At 37.2% G+C, this 11,690-nt stretch overlaps 2 protein-coding genes across 2 annotated transcripts; both read left to right on the top strand.

Annotated features, from left to right (window-relative positions):
* The first annotated feature begins 1,121 nt into the window (after window positions 1–1,121).
* LOC135845698 (maltase A2-like) lies at window positions 1,122–2,707 on the top strand. The gene is made up of 5 exons (XM_065364474.1): window positions 1,122–1,412; window positions 1,480–1,681; window positions 1,760–1,976; window positions 2,054–2,399; window positions 2,477–2,707. The coding sequence occupies exons 1-5, from the start codon at window positions 1,180–1,182 to the stop codon at window positions 2,604–2,606; spliced, it is 1,128 nt and encodes a 375-aa protein (XP_065220546.1). The 5' UTR covers window positions 1,122–1,179; the 3' UTR covers window positions 2,607–2,707.
* A 573-nt stretch (window positions 2,708–3,280) lies between these two features.
* Window positions 3,281–11,120, top strand: LOC135843339 (maltase A1-like). The gene is made up of 9 exons (XM_065361184.1): window positions 3,281–3,396; window positions 3,492–3,851; window positions 4,538–4,710; window positions 4,785–4,922; window positions 8,620–8,858; window positions 8,930–9,128; window positions 9,198–9,414; window positions 9,490–9,835; window positions 9,914–11,120. The coding sequence occupies exons 2-9, from the start codon at window positions 3,521–3,523 to the stop codon at window positions 10,041–10,043; spliced, it is 1,773 nt and encodes a 590-aa protein (XP_065217256.1). The 5' UTR covers window positions 3,281–3,396; window positions 3,492–3,520; the 3' UTR covers window positions 10,044–11,120.
* The last annotated feature ends 570 nt before the right edge of the window (window positions 11,121–11,690 follow it).

The following is an 11,690-nucleotide window of genomic DNA, read 5'->3' as shown; positions in this document are numbered from 1 at the left end:
GTTCAAGTGGGGTTAACTTGAAAATTACAAATTGTACATATTTCGAACTTCTGCTAGTATGTAGATAGATGCATAAAAAAACTTTTTGAGGATGTGGCGAAAATCAGTATTTCCACTTTTTGGGGCTCCAAAAAGTAGCTAAAAAAGAGAGAAAATGGTATTTTTTTTCTACGTTTTAGAAATTCCAAGTACCTATTTATTTTGTTGCCAACAGATTTACATTTGCTTATGGATTTGGTAATAAATCACACTAGCTGGGAACACAAATGGTTCGAAAATTCTATACGTAAAAAAGTAGTGGATGGAATCGATTACACTAACTGGTTCATATGGGCCGACTCAAAAGGTGACGATAAAGATGGAAATCCAATTCCACCAAATAATTGGGTATGAAAGAAACGAGTAAGAATTCTAAAATTTCTACACTTTAGTGTAATTTATTCTCATCAGCAAAATTGATCACACCTGATTGCAGTTTTATTTACTTGATTATGACAAACCCGGCTCAGCATGGACTTGGAATGAAGAAAGGGAGCAATTCTATTACCATGCATTTGAGTTACAACTGCCTGACCTAAATTTGCGAAACAAAGACGTCAAGAGTGAAGTGAAGGTAGGCACTAACTGAATTATCAATAAAGTATTGTGAAATAACAATAATTTAACATTTTTGCTATGAGTGTAATTTTTATCAACTTTTTCATGAAATACGTCAGAGGTCAAAATAAGACAACCGAATAAGTTAAAACTTTTTTTGATGCTTGAAATTTGAAAATTGAATTTGTTTGAATCTTAATTTTTTTTGTGATGACGTTCATTTTATCCAGAGAATTGGTTTTTTGGTAGGAATCGCGGTTATCGAGTAATCCACTGCTGAAGTGGATGATATTTCAAATTCACTGAAAACTTTGTCACCCCCTAGCAGTCTTTAAAAAGGGGCTGGAGGGCGGAGATTGGCGCCATTGGTCATCGCTTCAAAAGGTCTTTCCACGGGAAAAATTTCAAAAAAATCGTCGACTCCTCCCTCCCCTTACCACTTTTTGGTTGAGTTGACGTGGAATGACCTACTTTCAACTCAAAATGAAGATTCCCTCTAAATTTTGCCAAATTCAACCAAAATATTTTTTGAAATCCACCCCATTACCTGATGACCCGAACATTTCATGGTTTCAGAAAATAATGGAATTCTGGCTAAATAAAGGGGTTTCGGGATTCCGCGTAGATTCACCAATGCTCTTCATGGAAGACCCTGATCTCCAAGATAATCCACCAGTCGATCCAAACACCCCAACGATGATGATTTATGATGCGGTTCCACAAACTGCTAATCATCCTGACACGTTTTTCTTCATCAAAGAATTGAATGAATGGATTCGAAAATATGATCGAGAAACCCACAGAGAAAACTACACGTAATTCATTATGCACATGACTAACAGAAGAGATTAGCAAATCCCCAATATTACTTTAATTTTTCAGGCCCATGATTGGGGAAATATGGGGATCGGTTGAAAACCAAATGAAATACTTCGAGGACCCGGAGGATCATCATCCAATGATCGAAATGCCATTCAATTACACCATCACCAGGTTGAATAAATATTTAAATGCTAATCAACTTATAGACCTACTGCACACTTGGATAGATAAGCTACCAAAAGGCAAACCATCAAATTGGGCAGTGAGTACATTTTTTTCACGTTTATGTATCCACAAAGAAACACTTTCTGAATAATAATCGCCTGAATTTTTATCGCAGTTGGGTAATCACGATAGTAGAGGCAGAATCGCGTATTGGTTTAACGAAGAATATAATTATATCTTACTAGCATTGGTGTCCATGTTACCCGGTGCCTCGACAGTGTACTATGGTGAAGAACTGGGTATGTCGATCAACAAAGCATTTCAAGGAGTCGATGCAACGAACAGAGAGTGGGTTCGTACACCAATGCAGTGGGATGATTCAGAAAATGCAGGTATATGATTATTCCGATGATTTAAGACTAGGAGATATACTAGGTATCGTTTGTTTTCAATTGACTATATTTTATAGGATTCAGTGAGGCTGAAAAGACATGGACTCCGGCGCATCCAAATTATTGGCGGGTCAACGTCAGTGCTCAGGAAATAGACCAGAACAGTTCATTGCACTACTTCACGAATTTAATGAAGTTGAGAAAAACTGATGCAGGAACAAACGGTGATTTGGAGTTCCATATTTTATCAGAATGGGTACTGGCTTTTTCGAGAACTGACAAGGAAACCAAAACCAGTTACCTTATTTTGATGAATTTGGGATCATACTTCGAAACCATAGACTTGAGGAAAGAGATAATCAAAAATGATGAGGAAACTTTGACCGTATTTTTTTCCAGTCCTAATTCACTGCACAAAGAAAGGTGAAGAGATGTGAACTTGATACACCAACCTTTATTAACCAATAGATTTGAATTTTTACTTTTTTTTTTTTTTTTAGCACTATAACAACATTGTCAGATCATCCTCTTCAACTTAGACCTCATTCTGTTATTATTTTCGAGCATAAGCGGAACTGGGCAAAAAGGGCAAAAACAATGGATGCCAGCTCTTCACATTTGAGTACATAATTGAATCTGAAGCATAAGACAAGGTTATTCCTAACGACAGCTGCATCAGGTTTTTTAGTCCAGTCTTGATATGTAGAGTCATGAATGATAGAATGCTATGTTTATTGTTAACAGCAGTGTAAAAATATAAATTTTTGATTCAATTTCCGGTGTTATATATTATTAGTCGAATTTTTTTAAATTACTGAAATGGCCCATTTACAGATGGCATTTCAAAAAATGATAAATCACGAAATAAAAATCTGAAATTTGGTTAAGATACCAAAGTCAAGCTCCCGAATTCATCGCGACCACTTTCAAGACGATCTGAGCCTGATTTTCATGACCTGTTGAGCCAAAGCCAAAGCCATACAGCTCGTCACATCGTGATGAAAAATGATTTTAAAAATTTTTCCCTCGACCTTGTCTGCTCGCAACTTTTCCAAACACCTTGTACGCACTCGTCTAAAACCTCGATTCAACCTTCAATAAAATGAAAATCGCAACAGTCGTATGTCGAAATGTGAAAATATTAATCAAAAACTGACGGCTAAAACCAGATTTTCGGTATCTAAAATACATTTACACAGGTGTCAAGAACCGCACTTGTTACCACGTCGACGAATCGTCGATCAAATTAGGCAAAAAGACACGTTGATCGTTGCTGTAGAAATTTCTTATTAATCTCGCAAGTAATTTTTGTTCGAATCGTCAGTACCCGAATAGAAGTCACGCATTAAGTTCCCGATTTTGGTGTTTCCCTATTTCAGTAGAAGTCGTGACTTGAATGTTGAATTTGTTCGTATTCGAGGTTAGTATAATTATATTTTATGATAACTACCTACGTAATTTTATTGTCTACATATTTCATGAATCGTATCTTCTTTCACAATGTTAAAATTTCAGTTCCAGATTTTCCATGCAAAGCTCAGAAAATGAAATCAGTGATCAGTTTGATTTTCCTTTGGGCCACAACGAGTGTTTTTTTGGTGAATGGAGCCGAATGGTGGGAGCATGCGAATATTTACGAAGTATTTCTAAGATCATTCAAAGACAGTGATGGAGACGGAGTTGGCGACATTAATGGTCTAATCTCCAAACTAGACTACTTTGTCCAGATTGGAGTGAATACTATACATCTGACACCATTTCATCCATCTTCTGGTCTTGATGGAGGTTATGATATTACTGATTTCTACGAAATAGATCCTGTATATGGGAAAATGGGTGATTTCGAACGTCTGATAGAGGAAATGAAAAAAAGAGGTAAGTTTCCGTCCTAGATAATTTTAATAAAATAATTTTGACAAAGCAGTGAGGGATATTCTTTATTTATTTATTTATTTTTAAATTCAACGAATGAAAAATGAAAAAGTAGGACTACAGTTCAACTTTTGGCCGGCCATTTTTCAAATTAACACTATACGAATTTTATACATATTAGAGGGGAGGAGGGATTCAACATTTTACACATCAATTTTTCGCTAGGTACTTCAAAGTCTTTTGACATTCAAAAATTTTTTGGAGGCAAGGGGTGTCAAAAATACTTCTCCCATCTCAATTAGGCTGTTCCCACCTTTTTCAAAAATTCATCAAAAATCGAACAATCAACTTCCTTTCAGTGAGCCAAATTTTAGCTTGGTCGAAATATTTGTTCCTAAAGTTGGAAATTTCATCCAATTTGACTGAATCACATTACAATTCAAAACAAGACTATTCGATCAATATCCGGCACCAATTTTCAACTCAAATGATATTTCGAAAATATATGTATTTTTCTTAATTTTTAAAATTTGGAGCCCAATTTCTATTTTTTTTTTCTTTTCTTCTTTTTTCCCCCATTTTTGAGGTTTTCAGTGTAGTTTTATTTTACTTGGAATTTCAAGCTCTTTCTTAATTTTTGCATTTCAATCACACTAGTTTAAAAATTGTTAATTTTTTTTTTACTATAGAATTATATTTGCTTACGGATTTGGTAATAAATCACACCAGCTACGAGCACAAGTGGTTCGAAAATTCTGTACACAGAAGAGTAGTGGATGGAGTTGATTACACTAACTTCTACATATGGGCCGACTCAAAAGGTACCGACAAAAAGGGAAACCCAATACCCCCAAATGATTGGGTAAGAAAGAAGCTCGCAAAAATACACTTTTACAAATTTATTCTCACCAACAAAATTATTACACCTGATTGCAGTTTTATTCACTTCATTATGACCAACCTGGCTCAGCGTGGACTTGGAATAAAGACAGGAAGCAATTCTATTACCATGTATTTGAGGTAGCACAGCCTGACCTAAATCTGAGAAACAAAGATGTCAAGAAAGAAATAAAGGTAGATACTCACTCAGGATCAGCAAAGCATTGCGAATTATCAATAATGAATTGTTGACTAATAGAATGGATCTCGAAAAATGAAAATCTCAGAGGATTTTGATCACATTCAGTGGAGACCTTCGACCCTAATCTTGAGTTGAAAGTATCTCAGAAATTTTTTTAGCTCAGGGGGTGCCCCTGGAGGAGAGATATGGGTCCTCAAAGAGAGGAGTTATTTGGAAAAATTGTCGTTTTCTTGCTTTAGTCCATACACAACCTGTTTGAAAAAGATGGCTCAGTTCTGGGATAAAGTACATACTTGAGATTGCCAGTTCACTGAAGTTTCAGCTGGTTTTTCTTTTATTTTCCCCTTCAGTAAGTTCTAAAATATTTCCCCAGGTGCAGAAATTATATTCTTTGATGTTTTTCTTTTTTTCTTGTATCCGGTCGACATGCCTAACTTGACATGAAAAAACACTCAATCTAAATCTAAATACCCTTCTCCTGCTAGTACTTGAGGAATCTAACTGCGTCATCGTCAAGTGTCCCATTTAATTTTCCAGGATTGATTTTTCCTGATAATTCACACTCAAATAAGTGCTTGTCAGTCTGAACATTGCTGCATTCACACAGATCATCATCAGCCAACTGCCATCTACATAATATGAAGATTCTCCACTTGGGAGGGCTTCCTGCCTGTTCTTCCCTCAGCACCTGCATTCCATAGGGTAAATCAACTTTACTTGCATGTGCTGAACGACTCCAAACAGGGCAGGCATACTCCCCCACTGAACAGCACAGTGCCAGTGCGGATGCTCCCATAACTTGGGGCTTAGCTCCCCAACTGCTGCCTGCTAGTTTGCGAATTATATTCGTTCTTGCTGCAACTTTCATTTTAGTTGCCTCACAGTGCCTTTTGTAGGTCATGGCCCTATCATTCTGAATCACGCTGGATCAAACCCTCACATATAAGAGACACTGTGAGAACACAAAAATGAAGGTGGAAGCAAGAAACAACTTAATGAGGAAACTAGTATCAACTAGATGGGGAGAGAAGCCAAAGACACTGATGACAACAGCCATGGCACTGTGCTACTCTACAGCAGAGTATGGATGTGCTGCCTGGGGGCAATCAGCATATGTGACCGTCCGCGATAAAACCGACCATCCGTTGCAAAAAATCAAAAATGTTTTTTCACCTATTTTTGGGCCTCAAATGGTTTAGGGAACAAAAATTCGCGAAAAAAATTTTTCGATTTTAAGATTGACGTTGCTCTCAATAACACCATGAGAATTGTGTCTGGCTGCCTAAGACCAACCAGTATTAAATACCTACCAAGAATATGTGGAATTGCACCCCCTGGGATAAGACGGTGTGTGGCGGCAAATGTAGAGAGAACGAAAAAAGAACAAGACCCCCCGCCATGTTATGTTCAACCAGAAGGAGGTGACCTCAAGGCTGAAGTCTAGGAGGAGCTTTATGAAGGAGACCCATGTGATGAAAGTGGATCCAGTGGAAGAGAGAGAGAAAAGATGGTCCGATCTGGAAAAGACCACATGTAACGTGAACCTGGCAAATGGACACGAACTGCCATATGTAGAGTAGCTCACACTGAACCGGATCCGAGCAGGATGCGCCCAGACAGCAGTAAACCTTACCAGATGGGGTATTCAGGATGATGTGAAGTGTTCCGATTGCAGACAAAAACAGACTGACGACCACCTCCTCATATTGCACCTCGGGAGTAATAAGGTGACATCTCAAAAAAAAAAATGATTTTGATGTTTTTGCATTTTTGGGGTTTGTCTGACCCCCCTCAAACAAAAATAACACTTTGAGTTGGGTACGTTATCTAGATCATGTAAAAAACCCAAATGGCCTAACTCAAAATCCCGACAACATTGCAAGTTGGAGTTATAAGGTGACATCTCAAAAAACTCCACCTTTTTTGAGCAAATTTTGTACATACAAAGTGTTAACAAACAGTTTTGATTGTTTTGAATGTTTGTCAGATAGAAATAGTCACAAGGAGTGCATTTTTTATTGGTTTGTACCAAATGGAAATTTTTTTAAATTGATCACTTTTCAGAAAAATGAATCTGCACATACTTGTATAATGAAATTTTAGTTTTTTGAGAAAAACTCAAAAACTAAGCACTCTAGAAAAAAACTAACGATTTTACATCCATTGGAAATTTAATTCTCTACAACTTGGTTAACATGAAATTTTTTTTTAGACGCTTCCTTTCGCCTCCACATCAACTTTAATGAAAGGTTCTAACTCAAAATGTTTTCCAAACATTGAAATATTTCCTCTTTAAGATTTTATTTTTCAAAGTGTTCTTATGCTAAATGAAGGTAGGATACCAGATCTTTAAAATAAGGTGCTATTCATTCCTCACAATTAATTATAAGTTGATAAAAATAATGAATCAAGTTTAAAAAAAAAAAGAAAATCACTCTCCTGTAAAATTTCACTTTTTTGAGATGTCACCATATTACTCCCTAGGTGGGATATGTGGCACAGGCACTGCGTAAACCAGAGAGGAGCTGTGGGGAGAAATAAACAATCGCACAGAAGGCCTGGTGCAGAGAGGGAAGGGGAGAATTTAAAGAGATCCGGATGTACCGGACATGAGAAGAAGAAGACCTAGGTATTTGGGGTTTTCTGCATATTTCAGATCTGTTCCGCCCCATTCAATATTCAATTGTCGTTTTGCTTCACAATTTCTGAGATGAAAAGAACATGTTTCTGTCTTTGTTGGATTTGTTTTGAGAGCTTGGTTTAGTGTGTCCTGCACCTACACAAACATATTATATTGGGCAGTTGGTGCAAGATTATCTGCATACAGAAAGTGGTTAGTATCTGGTCCAATTGGTTGGTCATTGGTTTAAATGTTGAAGAGAATTGGTGACAAAACACTGCTCCAGGGTAGTCCGTTCTTTTACGGACTCCAGGTGCTGTTTTTATCATTGAGTGTCACATAGAATCTTCTGTCTTTCATCATCATAGTGACTATCTGTGTAAATTTAAAATCCTTTGTAAGTTAGTACACCTTATACTGAAGTAGTCGGTGGCACACTGTGTAAAAAGCTGCTGTGAGGTCGACAAACACTACGCCAGTGACTTTCTTCTTTTCAAAGCCATCTTCAAGGAGCTGTGTTAGGTGTAATATCTGGCCAGTGCATACTTTGCCTGGTCTAAATGCAGCCTGCTGTCTGATCAGCCCCTCATCTATACAATCATCCATGTGATTCGAAATTACTCTTTCAAAGATCTTGTATAGGTGACACAGCAGGGAGATAGGCCTGTAACTCTTTGGGTCATTCGCATCTTTGCCTGGTTTCTGTAATGCAATAACATGTGCCTGTCGCCATAGTGTTGGCATTCCTGAAATTTCTACACAGGTTATTAAACACTTTTTGGAGCTTGGAATAACATCTTGGTTTTTTCTAAAGTTCTGAAGTTCTGGAACTGGACCCTGCATGTTTCCCAAAACAGATTGGGTAGGGACTAGAGCAAAAAAAAAAATTTTTCCAAAAACATCTCTTTGAAAAGCAATATCTCTCCACAGCTGAAAAATTTTCTGAGTTACTTTCAACTCAAATAATTACTGAGTTGAAGGTCTCCACTAAATTTTGTCAAAATCAACTGATATTTTTTTTTCGCAATCAACCCTATTTCTAAATGTTTTAAACTTTCCATGGTTTTCAGAAAATAATTGAAACCTGGCTAGATAAAGGAGTATCGGGATTCCGGGTAGATGCACCAATGGTCTTCATGGAAGACCCTGAATTTCGAGATAACCCAAAATTCGACCCAGAAAAATCAAAGATCTTCATTTTTGATCAGATTCCACGAAATGCTAATCATCCTGACACGTTCCCCTTCATCAGAGAATTAAACGAATTTATTCGAAAATATGATCGAGATCACCACAGAACAGACTACACGTAATTCATCATGCACAAAATCAACATAGGAGATGAGCAAATCATCGATATTTTGATTTTTCCATTTTCAGGCCTATGATTGGAGAAATATGGGGATCACTAGAAAACACAATGAAATACATTCAAACGGAAGATGGTCAACCAATGATCGAAATGCCATTCAATTACACCCTCACTGCTCTGAATGATTATTTAAATGCTGATAAACTTATCGAGCGTCTACGTGCTTGGATAGATGCGCTGCCGAAAGGCAAACCATTAAATTGGGCAGTGAGTATATTTCTTCATAATCAAAAGGGAAAATTTTCTCACTAATAATTACCTTAATTTTTATCGCAGTTGGGTAACCACGATAGTAGAGGCAGACTCGTCCAATTCTTTAACGACGAATATAATTATATTTTACTAGCATTAGTCTCCATGTTACCCGGTACCTCAACAGTGTACTATGGTGAAGAACTGGGTATGTTAGTCAACAAAGCGTTTACAGGCTCTGATCGGTTAAATAGACATTGGGGTCGTACGCCAATGCAGTGGGATGATTCAAAAAATGCTGGTATATTATTATTTCACTGAATAGTGAACACAGACTAGAATAAATATCCATAATTTTTAATTGATTACTTCATAGGATTCAGTGACGCTGATAAGCCATGGGCTCCAGCGCATCCAAATTATTGGCGGGTCAACGTCAGTGCTCAGGAAATAGACGAGAACAGTTCATTGCACTACTTCGCGAATTTAATGAAGTTGACAATAACTGATGCGGGAAAATACGGTGATTTGGAGTTTCATACTTTATCAGAATGGGTACTCGCTTTTTCAAGAACTCACGTAGAATCCGAGACCAGTTACGTAATATTGATGAATTTAGGATCGTACTTTGAAACCACTGATTTGAGGAAAAAGATTGTTAAAAATGATGAGGAAACTTTAAACGTACTTTTTTCCAGTCCTAATTCGCTCTACAAAACAGGGTAAGGAGATAAATTTAATAAGCCATTTTTTATAAACCACCAAATAGATTGAAGTGTTAATTAATTTTTATTTTTTAGCACTACAATAACGTCGTCAAATTATCGTCTTGAACTTAGACCTCATTCAGTCATTATTTTCAAGCACAATCAGAGCTGGGCAAAAAAAGCAGAAATAGAAGATGCCAGCTCTGAAGGTCTCAGCACATAAGTTGATGCATGTACAAAGGGCATTCAAATACAACTGTCAGTAGGCATTTTTTTCGGTGTTAACATTGCCTAGGGTAAAAACTGGTGGTTGCATCGGATAGTGCATTCAATTCTGCATCTAAAGCATCCTTCATCATGTTTGTACGGGTTATACGAGCCGAATCATAGTTGTTTACGTAACGCGTGTATGATTTTCGCCTCCGAATTTTTACCATGCCTGACGCGGAACGCGACAGATTTTTGTGTTCGTTTGGGAAAAACTGCTCCTGAAACTATTGAAATAATGAAAGTGGCTTACAAGAAGGAGTGTATAAGTGAAAGAACAATTTTTCATTGGTATAGGAGCTTCTCAGATGGTCGGAAATCAGCCGAGCTTATTCCACATGGCGGTGGACCTTCAACTCCGCGAATGGAGATTACTGTCAACACAATATAGGCTATAGTTCAAGAAAATTGGATGAATAACTCGCCAACATAATGCATTTATCGATAAAAAGTGTTCGTACAATTTTAACGACCGATTTAAAGTTGAAAAACATGTGCTCAAAATGGGTACCCCATTTTTTGACAAAAGAGCTTGCGCTACCTCTGTGTTTCTGGAGAAATACAGCATCAAAGTGTTCCCATATCCCCCCTATAGTCCAGATATCGCTCGGTGCGACATTGCTTTCTTCCCTGAACTTAAAAAAATTTAAAGAGGACGTCGTTTTACATCAAATATTACGGTTGGAAAAATTCGGAGGCGAAAAACATACACTCGTTACATAAGCAACTATGATTCGGCTCGTATAGCCGGTACAAACATGATGAAGGATGCTTTAGATGCAGAATTGAATGCACTATCCGATGCAACCATCAGTTTTTACCCTAGGCAATGTTAACACCGAAAAAAATGCCTACTGACAGTTGTATTTGAATGCCCTTTGTACTATCAGACATGGTTTTTCCTAACGGAGGCTGCGTTAGGTTTTTTAGCCCAGTCTTGATAAAGGCGTAAATATACTCAGCATAGTACATATTATGTTTTATGAACAGCCGAGTGTAGAAATTAAAAATATACTTAATTGATTTCTTTATACCAGAATTGTTTTTAGTCGTATTTTTGAAAAATATTCCGGCTATTGCAAGTCTCGTTGAAGGGTGAATTTGCTCTTGACTCAAATTTTGATTTTTTACCGACTTTGCCGTGAAACGGAAAAGTAAGGTATTGTATTTGTCATGATGGTTGAGGATTTGGGTGGGGGTGGGTTTTCTTGACGTTTTGGAGTGTGCTGATCACGATAAGACATATGACGCAAAACGAGATAAGTTTATATATATATTTATTTATTTATATTTAGGTATATCAATTTATGTATAAATTTGTGTCACGCTGAACTCAAAAGCTCCGAACTTTAAGTCGAAACTGATGATGGCAAAATATTGCTTTGATACTGAACTAGAGAAATTTTTAATTTGGTCGAAATCGATTCAGCCGTTTACGAGATATGAACGTTTAAGTGTGTTTCAACGTTATGGATAAGCAGAAATTTGTGTAAACCCTTATATCTCGCAAACGGCTCACCCCCAACAAACAGATGGGGTGGTTAGGGTGTGTAGGTTGCAGATTGGTGCGCCGGAGGTTGGGTGTTCGAATCCCGCGCGAGTC

The sequence above is a fragment of the Planococcus citri genome, chromosome 4 (assembly GCF_950023065.1).
Source record: "Planococcus citri chromosome 4, ihPlaCitr1.1, whole genome shotgun sequence".
Classification (NCBI taxonomy): domain Eukaryota; kingdom Metazoa; phylum Arthropoda; class Insecta; order Hemiptera; family Pseudococcidae; genus Planococcus; species Planococcus citri.
The sequence above is the reverse complement of the archived record's forward strand: the minus strand, read 5'-3'. Positions and strand labels throughout refer to the sequence as shown.